Source organism: Orbicella faveolata, unplaced genomic scaffold, assembly GCF_042242905.1.
Source record: "Orbicella faveolata isolate gen_17 unplaced genomic scaffold, um_ofav_v1 contig_35, whole genome shotgun sequence".
In the NCBI taxonomy this organism is placed as follows: domain Eukaryota; kingdom Metazoa; phylum Cnidaria; class Anthozoa; order Scleractinia; family Merulinidae; genus Orbicella; species Orbicella faveolata.
In genome coordinates, this window is record NW_028301564.1 from 17,434,228 (window position 1) to 17,454,164 (window position 19,937).

At 38.0% G+C, this 19,937-nt stretch overlaps 1 protein-coding gene across 3 annotated transcripts in view; it reads left to right on the forward strand.

Annotated features, from left to right (window-relative positions):
• The window catches only part of LOC110042366 (ATP-binding cassette sub-family C member 4-like), a 38,738-nt gene that overhangs the window by 2,187 nt on the left and 16,614 nt on the right, over positions 1-19,937 (forward strand). For 2 of the 3 annotated variants that reach the window (XM_089273561.1, XM_089273562.1), the window contains exons 2-14: positions 2,643-2,753; positions 3,466-3,586; positions 4,058-4,273; positions 9,075-9,164; positions 10,549-10,712; positions 12,232-12,357; positions 13,176-13,425; positions 15,017-15,136; positions 15,591-15,635; positions 16,081-16,122; positions 17,308-17,499; positions 18,086-18,180; positions 19,331-19,417. In XM_089273561.1, coding sequence (XP_089129687.1) covers positions 2,643-2,753; positions 3,466-3,586; positions 4,058-4,273; positions 9,075-9,164; positions 10,549-10,712; positions 12,232-12,357; positions 13,176-13,425; positions 15,017-15,136; positions 15,591-15,635; positions 16,081-16,122; positions 17,308-17,499; positions 18,086-18,180; positions 19,331-19,417 — 1,659 coding nt within the window. The remainder of the gene's footprint in view (positions 1-2,642; positions 2,754-3,465; positions 3,587-4,057; positions 4,274-9,074; positions 9,165-10,548; positions 10,713-12,231; positions 12,358-13,175; positions 13,426-15,016; positions 15,137-15,590; positions 15,636-16,080; positions 16,123-17,307; positions 17,500-18,085; positions 18,181-19,330; positions 19,418-19,937) is intronic. The other variant, XM_089273563.1, reaches the window with a different exon arrangement.

Consider the following 19,937-nt stretch of genomic DNA (forward strand, 5'->3'; position numbering starts at 1 on the left):
TTTGGTGTAGTTTACGAGCTTTTATGACGCTAAAATCTCCAAAAATGTGAAAAATTATTCCCACAAAAGTCAATGGTTCACAAATCGTGCGAAAGTAAATGCATTTTTCACGGATCACGAAAAAATGGAAAACCAGTTTCCTGAGGACAGAAAATATAGATTGACGAATCACACACAAAAAAAATCCTCATTCACACTTCACGCAACGAAAAAACGCCCATTCACGCATCACAAAAAAAGTATAGGGGACCCTCCAGGCACACAACTTCAATTTTAAATGGCAATTCAATCCGAGCGATCTTTTTCAGGCGCAAAGTTTCATAATAGGTCAAGAAATAATTGGAAACGGTTATTTGAACTAAATTTTAGTACTAAGAATTCTACTAAAACAATTAGATTATTTGCTCTCAATTTCCATGAGATGATAGTTGATTTGGCCTTCGGCTTCATCAACTATCACCTCATAGAAACCTCGAGCTCATAATCTAATTGTTAATTAGTAGAAATCTACCAGCGTTCTATCACGAATGCCATTCTCTAATTGGCTATGCTACTCACTATCTATTCTGTGATAGATAGTGAGTAACGTAGCAGTGTGCACTTGTTAACAAAATGACAGGCTCTTCTTGGCGTTTTCAAAGTGTCTGTGAAGAGGATTTAGATAAAGTTTTGGACAACTAGTAGATTTATACTAAAACAATTAGATTATTCACTCTTGATTTCTATCCGTGATAGTTGATGAGGACGCAGCCCTGGTAGACTATCATGTGTTATAGTTCATCACCAAATTTTCTTCGATTCTTATTGGTTTAAATTGATCAAGTGACATGAGAGTGTGCATCCGCAGAGAGACACTATCAGCCCATGGTGCCCGTCCAAGGAAAACCAGATGGATAGTACTTGTCCGTGAAAATATTTCTGTAAACAAGCAGGCTTATAGAAAATAAACAGTTGAAATTGTATTAAGAGGGTTTTTGTTGGTTTTCTTTTTCAAATTTTACATTTGCCTTTCATGGCTTTCATCTAAAAAAGTTGAAAATAATTCAATATGATTTTTGAACTGGTGCGTGGAAGAAACTTAGTGGTCAACAATAAAGACAATAGAGTGTTTATGTCTCGGAACTATCGGTCTCATAGTTGCGCCTTGGAAATTTGATGTTCTTAAAACTAGCATGTTTGTTTTAAGAACTTCTAACTCTCCCCTGGATGGGATGCTAGTCCATTGCAGGGTTACACCCAGCATTGAGTTTGCCAGTACCCATTTATACACCTGGGTGGAGAGAGGAACTGTGAAAGTAAAGTATCTTGCCCAAGAACACAACGCAATGTCCCCAGCCAGGGCTTGAACCCAGACCGCTCAATCTGGTGACAATTGCACTTACCATGCATGAGGCCACTGCGCCTCTCACCAGATAACACCACGACGAAAAAAGAAAATGTGTTTACTTTGATCAGTGGAATGTAAATAATTCTCCTGTCTCACGCCATCAATGCAATGTTACTAAATATTGGCAGATAATGTATCTAGAGTAAGTGCCTGTTCACACTGCACTGTCATCATCATCATCATCATCAGTAATTGCGCCATCGGACGCATAAGGCCTTACACACTACACCAAGGTTTTTAATTTCATTTTTGCTAGAAAATGTTTTGTGATCTCCCCTGACTTTATTTCAGTTTGGGTAGATTTAGCCTTGCTGTATATGTACAAGTCAGGGAGACTAGTACAGCGCTATTGGTCCCATTCTCTATCAAAATTACAGAATGCTCTTCTATATTGGTGTTTATAGGCAAGCTCATCATCATGATTTTCTGTAAGGACTCGGCATGCATACAAGAGAGATGACGTTTATAATACAGTAATCCTTTGTCACTTTTGCCACAAATCACAGCATTTAAATGGATTGCTCAAGCACACTTAATTCAAATTTCAAAACTTTGCAGCTTTGAATTATCACTAACCTTTTAGGTTTTGCCATTTGCACAGTTAAAAACAACTTTTATTATACACTCTGGTACATGTTCCTGTAGTTCATTCCTACAAATAAAATTAATCAGTGTAGGGAAAATAAAAGGCAGTAGTGTAAACTTCAGACCGCTTAGGGAACCAATCAGAGTTCTTCTTTTTGTCATGGACCAATTTGCCAAATAATAATGGTAGCCAGGTAAAGTCTGCATATTTCTGTAGGAAGAAGTGACTAGCAGTATTTCTGCTTGCCCTGGATGGGATGCTAGTCCATCACAGGGTTACCCCAGCATTAAATTCGCTGGTACCCATTTATACTCTTGGGTGAAGAGAGGCACTATACACTGTAAGAGTTAAGTGTCTTGCCCAAGAAAACAACGACACAATGTCCCCAGCCACTGGGCTCAAACCCAGACCGTTGAATCTGGAGTTGAGGGCACTAACCATGAGGCCACCGCACCTCCCATGCCAAATAAATAACTGCTATAACAAAATGGCATTTAATGAGGAGTTAAACTAAGAACTACTGAAGACAGCTAGATCTGCACAGTTGAAGGACAGATTCAAGAGTTGTTGTGTCTTCAGCAGGTCCTCAGGCTGGTGATATTGTCAAATAATAATTATGCAACTTCTTGAAACTATTACATAAATTAATTTCAGCTCTTTGTTTCTCAGGTGGATGAATGGCATTTTTAGGAAAGGATTCAAGCGTCCTCTTGAAAATGGTGATGTTTATGAAACTTTGCCACAGGATGAGACCAAAGGACTGGCTGATAGACTGGAAAGGTGTGTTCAATAGCTGCTTGTTTGCTTGTATGACAATGTGTTAATTTTAATTGTTAAGTTTTTTAATGCACTTGTTCTTCCTTTTCATTGGTTGAGAGCGCATTACATGATGAAAAAAAAAACCTGCCTGTAGATAATAGTTAGTACTCATACCCATCACAACATTTGCAGTGATTTAGCTACAAATACTATTCTCGTCTTGTATAATTATTGTGTCTGCTTCTTTGAAATACTGTGATTTATCAGACTTACAGCTCAAAATTTTTCAATTAACTCTGTACAGTTCCAAAATTGATTAAAAAAATCAGAGGGAAATAAAGATTAAGAAATGGAAAGAATTTGGGATAAGATTGTCATAACATCCAAATTTGGACTAAAACAGGACTCTTAAGCTTAAAAAAACAGTAAAGTTCAATAATACATGTATGCTCTTTGAAAAGGTTGTCATAGAAATATCAACTCACATGACCAAACAATTGACACCACAATTTCTGTTGATAATTTTTATGAAAATCACAGACTGAGTTAAATGACTTTAACTTGACTGCTGGTTAGGTAAGACAAGATAAAAATCACCATGGGCACTTGAAGCCTACCCCCCCCCCCCCCCACCTAACCTTCTCATAGACTAGGTTTATAGTTGATGTTTATTTTATTTTTGAATGTTTGCATTGAACCAGTTATTCTTACTTAATGCATCATCATTTAACAGGTTGTGGAATGACGAATTAAACGATGCCCAGAGGAAAAGCAGAAGACCACGGCTTAGAAATGCTTTTATTAAGTTCTTAGGTTTACGCTTTCTCATGCTTGGAGCTTTAAATTTTATGGAGGTAATGACCTGTTGAAATATTCTGTGAATTGCAAGTAAATTACACACTACACTAAAAAGAATTTAGCAGGTTTGTTTAGTGTCCCTCACTATTATTCACGCTTTGACAATTTGTAATAAACCTTGAATTGAGCCCCTTTTATAGGGAGAAAAATATTGGTGTGCAAAATCCTGGGGGCGAGAAGCACGCACTTCTTCACCCCTACACAGTTTTCGTTCTTTTGTGTCATGCACAACGGACTAAGCAAGGGAGGGACTACTTGTAGTCTTTGGAACCAGTGAATCATTGGGCTCTTCTGATCAGAACAATAATTAGAATAGACCTTCATACCTCTCACAGCAGCAGCTAGGGACAGAATAGCATGGTCAGCCAGTATCAAGTTCGTGTGCACCTACTGGTGTAAAAAGAGATAGTGATGATGACCTGCCTCTTGTTAATTCTTATTTAAATCATTTTATTCATTTTGTACAGGAATCAATGAAAGTCAGTGCCCCTTTACTTATTGGCAGACTTTTAAGGTACTTCCAGCCTGAGCCTGCTTTAAGTCGAACTGACGCCTATATTGCTGCAGCACTTCTCTCCCTTGTCGCCTTCACTGAAGGAATCCTCCATGCTCCAACTTTTTTCCTGAACCAAAGGTGCGGTTTACATTTGCGGATAGCTGTGGGGTCACTCGTGTATAGAAAGGTCAGTGCCTCAACATCAGCAGCTTAATTACAGGCTTAAAGAAACTCCAGATACACTCACATGGTCACAATAGAGTAGTGCAAGCAGATTAATCTGTTAATTTGTTTTTTTCACTTGGCATTCACTTTAGCATTCATTTGGTCATTACTCTTTTGATATTGGGCTGCACATTCTTTAGTTCTCTACCTGGCATTGCAGCTAGCATCTGTGCCCAGCGTAGCAGACCCAAATTCTCATTTTTTAAATGTCTCTTTAAACTCATCACAAATACGTGTAGATGAGCTTGGGAACTGGTGCCTAAAGGGTTTGTGGGAAGCCAAATGCCAAATGCTGAAGGGAGGTATCCATGGCAACCCTGGAAGTGGGAACCACCCCAAGAAGTGGCCACTAACTGGCACCATCACACTGAAAGATATCAGTGTAAATAACTTACCTGACCGAATACTTACTGTCATAGGAACAAAGTGCAAGTTATGCCGTAGATTATATTGGAAGGTGTGCAATCAAAAGGATCATTTAGTTATTTGATTTACCGTTTCAGACCTGAAATGCTGCAGACATTGTTGTGAACAAAAGGACAAGTTGCAAACCTTGTAAACTTGAGCATTTTAAAGTACCTAGTTGTTCATCAGATAGTTTTGAGAAAACTTTTGACTAAAAGGTTGCCAAGATTCTTGTCCTGTTGAAAGGAGATAAGTTGGGGCTAAGTGAAACTTCCGCTTGTTCCAGGGTTATTAGTATGGTTTAAGAGTGAAAAAGAATTGGAGCCATGCCTTCCGAGATGGACCCTGGTAGAGGTGTGTTTCAAACTTTCTGATGTGCACTATTGTCAGTTTTAGGAGTGACAAAATTATTAATAGCTAGATCTAAAACTCACCAAGATGCCAGAATTCTTGTTCAATAATCCAAGACTTTGACAATCATTATTGACTCAGAGTCAAAAAGATACACACAAAAATGAGACTTAATTTGTGACCCACTCTAAATGATTGGGAGATTTGAAGATTGAATTAAAAAGGTTCTCAGACTTAGGACTGTCCTGGTACTGTTCACCATCTTCACTTTTAGATGGAAAATTCCCATCTCCCCTGACAGACCATATCATTATATGCCATATTTGTATTTTTGGTATTTGACTGGAACTAGCTTGCAATGCAGGAGAATATCATTAAATCGAGATTATTGTCATTTGCATTTGAAAAGACTCCGTGTTAAACTCATCAACAATAGATGAGGTTGGGGGTTGGTGCCTGGAAGGATGGTGGGACTGAGAGCATAGGAGTCAAGCACCAGGGTATCCCTGGCAACCCTGTGAGCGGCAACCACCATCTGGCACCATCACACTGCATGAAAATACAGTGGAAATGAATTGATAAACACCATGAGGGGAGGGGAAGGGAGGGGCAGAACAGCAAGAAAGCTAGCAAAGGCGAGAACACAAGTGATTGCACAATGTGTCACAGAAACCAGAACTGTGCAAAGGTCGAGCCCTGTCACTTACTGGGCGCCCCACGGCAAAGGTGAGCCGCCAAAGGTGAGCCGCCAACAGAGTACTTTTCCACCGATTTCAAACAATATGCGAGTGAACAATGTTCAACCGGATAAAGATTGAGCTATCTATCGCCACTGGACGGGGACATGGGGATTTGCGGTGGCATCAACAAAACCTGGATCGGACCGGACTGGATCACGGATCGGATCACAGACCAGATTACCGATCGGATCACGGATCGGATCACGGATCGGATCATGGATCGGATCACGGACCGGATCACGGATCAGATCAAGGAAAAAAATTCAAAATTTTGTTGAGAAAATTGCACTAGAGTGACTACTGTGAGCAGAAAGTTTTATTTAATTCAGGTGTGATATTCCTTTATTCTTTTATAATATCAAGCCAACTGGGAGCTGGTCACAGATGAATTTTTTTCAGGCTGTTGGGTTTTGATTGCGATGATCAATCATGTCTTCATATCTTTCTCCGCAGTTCAGATAAATGATATTTCGTGTATTCACTTGCATCAAAGGTAAACTGTCATAAAACGAGTCAGTATGGTAATAATAGGAAAAACATATGAATAGAAACACAAAAACTAAAAACACTAAAAAACTAAATGCCTGATGATTTCAAACAATTTCCATTTTTGAGACAAGTCTATACTTTTACAAGATGTAAGTTTGGAATACGATATTTTGCACTGGAATAAAATGAAACAAACCATTTGTATTTCAAGGAAATATAGCTGTTTTACAAAAAATTCTAGGAATGACATTGATAGTGTGAACGATAACGCAACCCGAGAATAAACAACATTTTAGGAGTTACGTCACGATTTTTAGGGTTATTTTTAGGGTCGTAAAGAGTTGCCTTTAAATAGAATAAAACCTTAAAATGATTTTGTTCTAGGATAGAAAACACTTAAGAGGCAAGAACAAATCAAAACGGAATGAGGATCATTAAGGATGGCAAAGATTAACGGGGATTGCAAATGACGAACTTGAAAAACTAGGCTAGTTTTTTCAAGATGTGCAAATCGTGATGTAGCTCCTTCAAAGCAAGTCATGTCCTTACGCTTTCATACGTAAGTTTTCTCATTAACTGTAACGCTAACTGTAATGCTCACATCTGACACGAAAATGTAGCCGAGAATTAGCCACTGATAACAATTTCAAAAACGAGAATGGGAGGTTCACGCAAGCTTCGAGCCAACTAACGTTCAAATATAACTACATCTGCCTGTTCATTACAATTTAAATTCGTTGTAAATTGGGCGCTTATGTGGCTTTTTAAATGACCTCTTGTCATTCTCTGTAATTAACATATCATTGCATCAAATTCGGGATTCTTATTTTCATTTAACATATTTTAGTTTTCCACTTTTATTTTTTATTTATTATTATCTTATAAATGGTTTGATTTTTGTTTTTGATTTTTTTTCTTTAAAACTTTGTTTGTTTTTTTTCTGTGATCCGATCTGTGATCCAATCCGAGATCCGGTCCGTGATCCAGTCGTGATCCGATTCGTGATCCAATCCGGTCCGATCCAGGTTTTGTCGACGCTGGATTTGCAGTGTTGCGGTGTTGATGTTTTTTTTTAATGCGGTGATGAGGTGAATAAAATCTCAACTTACAGTGTTGCAGTGATCTCAAACCCTACGGTGTGAGATGTTTGTGTTTTTCATGCTGCGGTGTTCGGTGAAATGAAATAATTGTTTGCGGTTCTGGGGTGTTTTGATTTACCTTTCTCAAACCTAAATTTGACCTAAATGTAGCATGTAAACTTCGTTAATCCATGCTAATTTGCGACAAACACGCACCATTGAGGTTAATAATCTGTAACAAAATGCAGACCATCACTTTCTAGTCAATCTTCAATATGCTTCGGCTGCCAATCCGAAGCTGTTTTCATTTATACGTAACTTGACAAGTAACTCGACCTCTGCCACCCGGAGCTCAGTGTTTGATAGACACGTGGAGGAGCAAGGACAGAAACAATCCTGGAAATTCTGGAAACACCAAGGCCGAATATAATGTATTATTGACTACGCAGCTTTTTCCTACAGAAAAAGGAAAAGGCGGCGAAAACTACCGGCCACAAAATATATTCAGATGTTGTGTCGGCAGGGAAGAAAGAAGGCTTTCTAAGCTAAGGAAGCTTTGTAACTTACACATGTTTACTATTTTTTTCCTTTTGCTATTCAGCTTCATCTAGAGGTCATTCTGATACCAGTCTATACCCGCTCCAAGGTCCTGGACTTTCTTGACCTTCTATTTTTTCAAACGATTGTCAATATCAAACGCAAACGCAGCTAGCTCCGGAAAGCAATACTTTCAATCCAGATAGGGCTTCAGTCAGTGGGTTTATACACCAAGAAAAGTGAGCGAAGTAGAAGAAGAGAGGGATCTGGGGTAAAGGCCATCTCTCGAGGCTCCTCTCTTTTTTCTTCATCCGCCTCCTAGCTTCGCGGAAGGTTTCTTCACAAGAGCAAGAAAACGGATTTACAGGCGTCAGCAGTATCGACATATGCACAATGAAAAGCGTTGTGATGTGCTTATTTTGTGGAAAATTGTTGAGGTATAAAAGTATTATTTTAAGTGTAGACTAAAATCATGGCGCTAAAAATACGTGTTGCGGTGATGGTGTTTCATTGACTTTTCTTGCGGTGATGCGGTGTTCGTTAATTTTGTTTGCGGTGTTGCAGTGTTCAGAACCTCCCCATGTCCCCCTCCAACTGGGACTAATCAACATATTCAATCAAACTACAGCCAATGAAATATAACTATTCCCATGGTTAACCTTCCAAAGCCACGCCGATTCAAAGTCATGTTCGTGAACATATAAATAAACTATAAACCATGAGATAGTCTCTAGCCTTAGGAATCTGCTAGTTACATTGCTCAGACTTGCTCAGACCACTACAAAAACCACAGGTGCACGACAGTTTTTGTGAATATGACATATGATATATGACGTCATTCAAAATGGTGCAGAAAATGTAGACATTCAACGAAAAAGTCTCTAAAAGGTCAACCTTGAAACCACAGCCAGGACACCCAAGATTATGAATTGCGTTCTTCAAACGCAATAACTTGCAGGCCCATTTCACATTGGTGCTAAGAGAGTCTGTATATAAAATTGTTCATCCAACACTCGTTGGTGTACACGGTGGGGGGAAGGAGGGACCACATTATAAATACATTCAATTTTTTTTGTTGTTGTTGTCTTTTGATGTGCAGTGTAAATTATTCAAGGACTCATTTGTGTATTATTCTGTTCACCCTGGATCTTTTCCCCCTCAGGCACTGCGACTTAGTCATACTTCCTTAGCAGAAACAACAACTGGTCAAATCGTGAACCTTGTGACCAATGATGTACAGAGACTGGAATCGGTAAACTCCTCTATAGCTAAACTAGGTCCAACTTGTGTGAATGATTTTCATGACTAATGAATTTAATTCTGAGTTTGTGTTAGAAATTTGTTTGCCAGTTCTTAGCAAACCTGTTGTTGTTCGTCCTTCGTAGTCGAAGATGACCAAAGACATCTAGTTTGTTAATAAATTTCTACGGTGTGTCTGGAGGTGGCTGATGAGACCAATCCGGGCAAGGAATCCTCTCCCACAGGTAGGGCAGAAGTGGGTAGGGGCTGTGCTATTAGTGCTAGCGGCTCTTTCCTTGCGTACTGCTTGCTTCTCGTCGGCTTGATGGGACCTGCATTTCTCTGCTGCGTGGGCTCCTTTGGTGATGAGTTGGCGCCAGGAGGGTCTGTCGGAGGCAAGAGACTCCCAGGACTCAGTGCTGATGTTGAAGTCTTTTAGGGAAACTTTTAGACTGTCCTTGTAGCGCTTTCGCTGCCCTCCAACTGTGCGCTTGCCAGAGCAGAGTTCCCCGTAGAAGAGCTGCTTTGGAATGCGGTCATCTGGCATGCGGGAGACGTGGCCTGCCCATCTCAGCTGGGCCTTGCGCATGACAGTGTTGGCACTAGGAAGGTCTGCTTGCTTCAGGACTTCTGTGTCCGAGACTTTGTCCTGCCAGCGAATGTGGAGAATGTTTCGGAGGCACCGCAGATGAAAATGGTTGATCAGCTTCTCATGCCGTCTTAGTAAAACTAATAATATTACGATTATACAACTGATCATCCCAGTTATACACACAACTTGAGCAGTTGTGAAATTAAAGCCTGAAAAATATTCAGGCCTGAACGGGATTCAAACCCATGACCTCTGTGATACCAGTGCAGTGCTCTACCAACTGAGCTATCAAGCCAACTGGGAGCTGGTTACTTTGAAGGTTCATAATATACCCATAGATGGTGAAGAATACAAGTGAATATATGAAAGATCATATATTTGAACTGTGGAGAAAGACACAACTGATCATCGCAGTTATACACACAACTTAAGCAGTTGCAAAATTAAAGTCTGAAAAAAATTCAGGCTTGAACGGGATTCAAACCCATGATCAATCATGTTTTCGTGTCTTTCTCCACACATCGAGGACCTGGTAATAAACTAGACCTTATAAAATGGACAATCCTGTCTAAACCAGTCATGGCATTATTTTTGTTTCTAAGATCTCTCAAAAATGGAAATTATAAAATAATGCTAGTGCATGATGTTCAGCAAACTTGTTGCATTATCAAAAGCCTGATTTTTAGTCTTACAGTCCAATGTATATATTGTTTAGGTGTAAAAGAAGAAAGAAAAGAGAAAAGTACACCTATTGATGATATACTAGAACCTTGATATTGTTGTAATCTTTTTTATTATCTTCCAGGTTACAATTTTTTTTCATTACTTATGGGTGGCTCCTGTGATGATTGTTATCGTAACAATCCTCTGTTGGCAAGAAATCGGAGTGTATGTCCTGCCTGGTATTGTTATTTTCCTGCTTCTTGGCCCACTTCAAGGATTGATTGGGAGGTTCTTTGCTAAACTGAGGTATTCTGACCAGCAATGTATTATAATTTATAACATTAAAAAAAAACAAAAAACAGTGATATACTTGTCAAGGAGTATTTTTGTGCTCGGGCTGTCATTAATTAAGGGCCTTAACCTGTAGCACCTGTTACAGCTGAGTATGCTTGATTTTCCCTTGATGCTAAGGATGAAACTGCCTGTTGAAAGAATTCACCCACAGAGTAACAAGTTTGCTATGGGTGTGGAGAACAAGAGTACAGGCAGCTCAAAACTTAATGACAGCCCTGCTTATATATTATGAATAATAATATTTAGTATTTAATATTTAACCAACAACCATATACACTTGTGCAACACAAGATCAGCTCCACAAATACATGTAACTGTTTTTGAAACATAGAACATTACAGAAAATGTTCCCTTTCATTTGGAAGAGCAGATATATAATGTAGAAAGGTTTGTTGTAGTCATTGGACCAAGTGGACGTACTCTCTGAATTGTGTGACTGAAGGTCCAAGTGAAGTAGTCTTTAGTATAAGAACTTGCTATTGATCGAGAAATTAAAGTCAGTATAAGAGGATAACTTTTGTGTACTTATGAGTTATTATAGCAAATTTATGTACTTATATTATCTTGTACTCCCAGAGAGGTTTGGTAGTTATTTAGTAACAATCACCATGTACACTAATAAAACACAAGATCAGGTCCACAAATGTCTTATAACTGCTTTTAAACTTTAAAAGAATACAGAAAATTGTCTTCTTCAGCGTGGAAGAGCAATATTGTAGAATAGTTTGTAGTTAGTACACTGTAGTAATTGGAAATGACCGGGCAAGTAAGTTGAATATTATTGAATATTGCAAGTTCAATTTCAGTTTTTCTCTGAATTATATGACTGAAGGTCCAAGTAATATAGCCAATATCAGGGTGAAATATTCTTTACCTGTAAAAACTTTTTTTGATCAAGAAATTAAAGTTAGTAGTGTTTGAATCAGAGTGGGGTTGGACTATGATGCATGTCCTTTATGAGATTACCATTGTGCATGGAGGAAGCTCTGAAAATGTCTGCAGTAAACAAATTTTAACAGTTTGGCAGGTGGGAGGGCCTTATGGTCAGCGTGTAGGACTGCAGATCAAACAGTTTGTGTTCAAGCCCTGGCTGAGGTCATTGTGTTTTGTTCTTGGGAAAGACATGCATGAACTTAACCCCCACAGTGCCCATCTCCACACAGGAGTAGAAATGGATACTGACAAATTGTTGGGTCAACCTGACAGAATGCTGGGAAGTAACCTTCCTAACTGCTTCATGCTACAGAAACTGGAGTTAAGTGCCAAGAGCTATGAACCAGATGCAATGAAACTAACAAGGCTTTGCTTCTTGCTTGTTAAACAAAACTGTGTGCTATGAAGCATTTAAGATGACCCCATGCCACATGAATATCTGGATCCTCCTGTTGGTGTCCAGCTGAGCCAGACAGCTAGGTTAATTGCAGACTGCAGTTCAGTGTCATACTTTTATACAACTTGTTCCCTTTTTCAGATCCAAAACTGCTGTCCTAACAGATGAACGAATCAAGGTGATGAATGAAATCATCTCAGGAATAAGAGTTATTAAAATGTACACGTGGGAAGAACCATTTGCTAAGTTGGTGGCTGATATTCGAAGGTTGGTGTAACATACTAGCAAAAGTATGGTTCGGTGACATAACAACACCAGTTGACGAGGCTTGCTCAACACAACAACTTTATTCTCTAAGCATCTTGGGTAATACAACAGCTTAACACAACTTCCGGTTACGAATATATTACAGTTGGTTCTCAAAGTTGCAAATTATAAAATAAACAACATGTTTCAACGTACACCTATTGGTTGGAATACATTTACTGTACTGTGGCCCAATGAAAATATAGAAAAGTATTTTGAGAATTTATTCATGATCAGTGAAAGAAACCATCATATTCTCAGGAGCCACAAAGGTTGGAAAACTTTCACCGAAATGTTTAGCAGCTGAAGTAAAATCAAACTGTTACCAGTTATTAAAATAACATCACTATGACTTACAATGCTGTTAGTAGTGATGAAGCATAATTTATTTGAAAGAACTAAAGTACATCTAAAACAGTTAAGAAGGACAATATCTTTGCGAGATAGTTATACATGCAATCGCCATTGATAGGCAACAATGTGTTCATTAACAGATTGATATAAAAATATTATGGATAGCTCATGTTTTTACAATAGCCCCTATGTGTGATGACATTAGCCTGGCTTAAATTGCCACCAAGCCTTGGTTTGAGAATGCAAAATTTAAATCTTATCACAAACTAATTCCCAAAGTAACAAAGATGAATAGAATACTCATGTGAAAACAACAGGAAGACAACAAAGGTTCGAGAAAATGTGGCGCAAACACAGCTTGGTGGTGAATTTTGAGCATGTTACGTAATCGCATAAGACCTACTTAACATCTTTCTTTTTTTCAGACAGGAAACTAAAATGGTGAAGTACGCTGCACTTTTCCGTGCAATTAATTCCGGATTCTATATGGCTGCCCAGCCTGTCATAGCTTTGGTAGTTTTTGTTGTGTATGTGATGACTGGGCATACACTAACTGCAGAGAGAGTGTTTGTCGTTCTGGGTCTGTTCGTGGCAGTGAGAGTGAATTTCACCTTGTTTTTCTCAATGGGTATCATGTACCTTAAAGAATCATCCGTGTCAGAGAAGCGATTGCAGGTAACAAGATTAAACTGTCATAACTGCAATATTTGAAAAATGTATGTGTAAACAAATGATAACAAGTAAACATTTTGTGCGTAAATTGTCAAAATTTGTATAAGTTCAAGTCTAAACCATTAGTTGAGGGAAATTCTGTGGTGGGAGAACTGTTTAATAGTAAACTAATTTCACACCTTTCATTTAAAGGGTCCCTATCATGGCGGTATGCTGCATTTTTTGTCCATCAGTGCTAGCTAGCGCTACAAGTAAAACTGATTGCCTTCACCAATACACACAATCCTCCTAGAACACTAGGATGAAGAATCAAGATATTATTTGAATGTGTTGTTGAAGAAGAAACAAATTGCATTTGGTTTTTCAAGACCCAACTACAGAATTTGAAAACCTCTGCCTGACTAAGTAAAATTCATATCACAACCCTGCATAATTAGGTATCTCATTACACCTGACCCGCATGGTTCAGAGGCATCTTAAATTTTTGAAAATTTAAGATAGCTCTGAACTCCAGGTACAGAATTTTTTAGACTTTGCCAAAAATGATAAGAAATAGTTATAAGCACTTTAAGCTAAAATTGAGCCGGTTTTTAGCAGGTAATACTGTTGATATGGTAACTTATTGTGTCACAAAAAGGATAACAAGGTGTTCTTCAATGATTGGGCAGTTTTTGATACCACGATTGTGGCATCAACTGATAAAGAGTGGTTATATAGCCCATCAAAATCTTGGAAAGCACTGGAAACTGTTTCAAGCCACCTTAAGTAAGATGCATGTAACTGAGGCCAACTCTCCTGGATTATCCAGGAGTTCCCTAGATACAGTCTTAATCTCTCACTCTCCTGTATGCGGTCACCAATTCTCCCAGATATGAAGAAAACTGCTTAAAGTACATTTTGCACACTTATTTTGGCTGATTTTTGGCATTTTAAGGGGAAAATGTTGGACTAGGATAATTAGATGGTTTTAATCAAGTTTGATTCATCAAACACAGTTCTTGCCCAAATCTGAGTTTTTTCTTAGCACGTTCTGAAACTAAACCAAGAATTAAAATAACATTAAACCCCCTCTTTTTTTAATAAACTGTACTTTGTTGTCCAAAGACTTCTCATTATCAGCACTAATGTATATACAGTCGAACTTCTGGTTGTGACCACCTCTCCTCAGCGACCGGTTTTTCAAAATACCAAAAGTTTCCAAGTCAAATCACTATATTTGGAACCTCTTGTAAGTGTGAACACCTCTCATAAGCGACCGCTACCATTTTGTTTTTGTTTTTGTTTTTTTACTTTTGTTTTTAACCTCCTGTAAGCAACTACTTGAGAGATAATAGAGCAGAAACTGGATAGTAAGGCATTGTGACATTAACACATTCCTGATAAGTACAAGAGATGGAAATTTCTCAATGAGAAGTACCAGATTTTTCTCAAAATTGACCTTTTACATGAGTAAAACATTTAAAACATTGGGTAAGTCTCTGTAGTTACCATATGCTCTTGTAAGGAAGCACCTCCCATAAGCAGTCCCCGAGGCCTTGGTGGTCACTTACAGAAGGTTCAACTGTATTAACTTTTTCGGTTGTCTTTTTTTAAGAAATTCTTGGAACTGGAAGAAAGGGAGCCAAATGTGTCAGCTGCTATTGAAAATGGTATTGAAAGCAAAGGAGATGTTCCAGTGGTGAAGCTGAACAGAATTACAGCTTATTGGGATAAAGTAATATATTGTCTAGTCCTTTTGTCATTGTTTAAAGTCAGTAGAACAAATGCTCTTAGCTTATTGGCAAAAGCAATCTCTTCATTGTCCAACCTTTTAAAATAGGATAGTCCTGATATTGTAAAAATTATAGAACTTTTCAAAACTGGAACACACAGTTATTTTACCTAATAGTATGTATTTTTCAGGAAATTCTAATTGCCAAAGTGAAAAAGTAAATGCAATAAGTATTATTAAATTTTATCATCTTACATACAAGGAATCAGCGCTTTGATTATTACTGTTGTGCAAGACATGTTTGTTCTGCTTTCTTTTTGTTTGTTTCTTTTGTTTAAGCTGTCAGTTTCATCCAATTTTGATCAAAAGTAATACTTCTTATGAGTTTGTGAGACACACACGAGCAATTGTTTTGTAAATAAGTTTTGCAATGATACAATTGGTGATTTTTTTGCAGTCTCTAAACCCAACTTTGAAGGATGTGACTCTTGAAGCAAGGCAGGTATGTTATCAACTGTCAACAATGCAATATCATACAATCTTCCAGTACAAAATATTAAGTTGTAGTTATATATTGTGTCCAGAATATTCTGATCCAAGTTTATCTGCTATCCAAGAGTAAGTGCAGGCGAAGTTGATTGTTGCAATTTAGCACTGTCTTTGGTTTAAACTTTTTGAAGCCAGTTTGATTGTAATTTTGCTTTGTTTGGGTTACTACAACATGACTTAGACTCTTAGACAAACGAAAAAAAAAATGTAACTGTATTAAGGAAGTTTATAGCAAGAAACCCTGCAACATTGTTCTCGTTATTCTGATTCTTGGTACCTGATTAAGAAAATTACATTACTATGGTTTTGAGAATTCAGATGTTGACTGCTTTAGAGAAATGGATTTAAGATATACATGCAACTATATAGCAATGATGACCCTGCTATTGTTTCCGCAGGGTGAACTTCACATTGTTGTTGGACCAGTGGGGGCTGGAAAGGTGACTTAGTAAACAATTTAAAATCATTTTGCATCAATCACAAAAGAGAAAAATAATAATATATGTAATTTGATTTTTAGAAGCTTGACTAAATTATGACTGTAATGAAAAAATACAGTACGGATAAAGAAATGAAATGTTTTTTCACTGAAAAGAATACCAGTTTGCACCATGGGCAATGCTGATCTGAGTCACTATACATGTAGAACTGGTACAAGACCAGTCCAAGGCCATGCTAGTCTGAGTCGGGCATATTAAAAATATGAAATGGCAAATGACAAAATGACACTATGGTTACCCTAAATAGCACTCTGGTTATCCTAAATAGCATTCAGGTTAGCCTCATTATGACTGACTCAACAGTGGTTGGCTCTCAATGACATAAGGGTTAACCCATATTCCACATTCACTCTTACCCATAGTGCCATTTCATCATTTTGCCATTTTGTGTTTTAAACACGCCTGTCTGAGTCGCACAGATCTGAACCATGTCACTATGAACAGTACCATTCTTAAAGCCTTACCATTTGGGTCGCAACAGTCTCAGCCACAAGCCATCTCAGTTTAAGGCTGCCAGTTTGAGTCATACTGGTTTGAATGGTATGGTCTGCCTAGTAAGTCAGTCTAATAAATGATCCATCTGAGTCGCATCAGTCTGACTGGTCAGTTTGAGTCATATGGTAGATCTGTGTCACACTAGTCTGTATTATATGGTTAGTTCAGGGCAGACCAACCTAAGTTGTACTTCTTGTTTTTGTCAGCCCCAATGGACCTTGATATTCTCTGTGTTTAATAATAATATTAATAAAAATGATAATGATAATGATAATAATAATCGTATTTATATAGCGCACATATCCTAAGTTCATGGCACGTTACAAACGTAGAAAATATACGCAAACAAGTAAAAAATAACCAAAGCAAAATTAATAAAATAATAATACCTAAAAATAACTAAAAATGGCCGTACTTACAAAACAAAGAACGACTCGTTAAAAATTCTGTGAAAAGATAGGTCTTAACGGCCCTCTTAAAACTATCAATCAAAGTCAATCTGCGCAGAGCTAAGGGTAAATTATTCGAAAGTTTAGGGGAAAATACAGAGAACGCTCTATCTCTGTAAGTCTTAGTAAATAAGCTGGGCTGATCTAGAAGTATTACTTGTCAATTTCACTGTTATTGCAGTCGTCACTACTAATGACCGTCCTTGGTGAATTGCCAATTTCTGATGGTGACCGATCCATTCATGGTAGAGTAGGCTATGCTTCTCAACAAGCTTGGATATTTAATGGAACTGTGAAGGAAAACATTCTGTTTGGTCAAGGTTTTCACAGGGATCGCTATTTAGAAGTAATCGATGCTTGTGCCTTGCAAAAGGTAAGATACGGATTCACACACTGTATGGCGATAATCAATTTATTTTTTTGTGCCCTCTGCTAGATTATCGCCTTCTCACAGGCCAAATTGATTGCTTATTTCCTGAAACAGCTCCTGATAAAAGGACCTTTTAGTTACTTTAGAACTTTGTCATGCAGTACCCTAACAATTTGTTAAATAATTTTGGTTCTAATCTACTGTTGTTGTCACTGACACTTTTTGTTACACTGACCCAATGTATGAGAACATGTGCTCGGAACACGGAAGACCACAGACGTGACGTGATTTCAACTTTGGAGGCATGGCTTGGTTCCTTATAGCATGAGTATTTTTATTGGTTTAAACAACCTCTGTAAATGCAGCTATAAATAGTGACACTGGAGGCATAAGAGAACCAGACTTAACACACCCTGGTGGGGATAGACATCATGAAAATAAACTATTGTTGTTAAGAACACAACACAAAGGCAACATTGTGGCTTAAGCTTGAACAGGCCTCAAGAAAGTTGCTGTGAAACTGATTTGGCTAATCACTAATTTACTCTGGTTTGGGAAATAATTACCTTACTGTGTTTTGCAATTGCAGGACTTGGAGCTTTTCCACGCTGGTGATTCAAGTTTGGTTGGAGAGAGAGGTTTAGTGCTAAGTGGTGGACAGAAGGCACGCATAAACTTGGCAAGGTTTATGACTCAACTCACTATTCTGTTGTTAATTAGAGCAGTCTTCAATTGAGTGTCATAAAACCAGAAAGCCAAACCAGCTACTTACCAATTAGACTACTCAGCCAATCTCAAACCATAGTGAAACCAAAACCAAAGTAATTGCCTGACTACTTTGATACTTAATTGAAAACTGCTTTATACTTAAATTTGTATATATTAGGGAGCTTAGATGGCAAAGTGGGGAGATTTCACACCTTCCACCAAGCTGAAGGTCACGTGGATGGGATTCCTGAACTCAATCAGCATCATATTAATTTGTGGTTGAGTTTGTTGGTGATTCTTATCCTTGCTCTGAAGTTTTTTCTGTACGTTTACCCCCGTCCTGGTTTTGATACCCCCACAGAAAATAGCTCTTCAAATTTCCAATTTGACCTGGAAACAGTAGACAAATTAAATAGCCATTCCATGGTCCATGGATGTCCCACTGCTTGTTTATTTATTTATTCTTCTGTTATATTTTTTTTATGGAAATGATAAATCATTACAATGAAGTCAAAGTAACCCTGAGTGCTCTCACCTGAGAATTTTGCAAGTTCTGTATATTACAAAAAAAATTCAGCCTTCTGTGGCACCTCCATTTAACCACTTCTGTTTAGAGGCGCCCTCTGATACATACAGACATGAATTCCCACTACTAATAAGTACAGTGGAACCTCTCTAACACAGACACCGAAGGGACAGAGCAAAGTGTCCGTATTAGAGAGGTGTTCATATTGTAGAGGTCACTATGATGACGTCACTTTTAAGTCTCCGCTGACAGTTTAGCATGTTTAGTATCTAAACTCAGGCCCAAAATTGAGTGTCTTGTGAATTTCTGAATCTAAATGATAAAGTGTCAATGTTTGTGTAACCGCCGACAGGAAACGGTACATGTTGCAAATTATCGACACATGGTCCCCGGAGTGTCCAAACTTTGTATGAATTTGCTCCCTAGGGCCAAGATTTAGTGTCCGTTGTCCGTTTTAAAGAGGGTCCGTATTATAGAGGCTTTTTTTAGACGAAATGTATGAGAATTTTGTCGGTGCATTAGGAAACTGTCCGTATTAGAGAGGTGTCTGTATGGAGAGGTTCGACTGTTACTGTTTTGTTCATTGTTGTATTATTGTAGAGCTGTTTATCGTGATGCAGACATCTATCTTCTTGATGACCCCTTGAGTGCTGTAGACACACATGTTGGAAGAGAACTGTTTGATAAGTGAGTTAGAAAAGCAACAATATTGGTGCACCACCAATGCTGGAACTTTTTTTTTTTTGTAATTTTTTATTTTTTTCATGGCACTTATAATGCAGACTTACAATATGACACACAACTTAACCATACTCAAACATACTTCTAACAATACTTTACTTACAAATACCGAATTACAGTATGTTGCTTACAGTAGACTACTTACAATAAATTACATTACTAAACATACACTACATACATGTAGATTACTAACAATGCATTACTCACAGAAAACTACTTACATACAATAGAGTCTAATTTCCAATAATTTTTTGTGAGAGGAGGTTCAAGAAACAATGTCGAAAGACTAGATGAAATTGCTGCAACTGCCGTAAGTCCACAGTTATAAAACCACTCCTGTAGTTTTCTCAGGGATCTCACTTCGGGTCCTCAACTCTTCATTGTAAAATAATTTGATTTTTACAAGTTGGTGATCATCCACATGCAACAATCAACATGGGTTTACCAGCACTGGAAGAAGATAGAA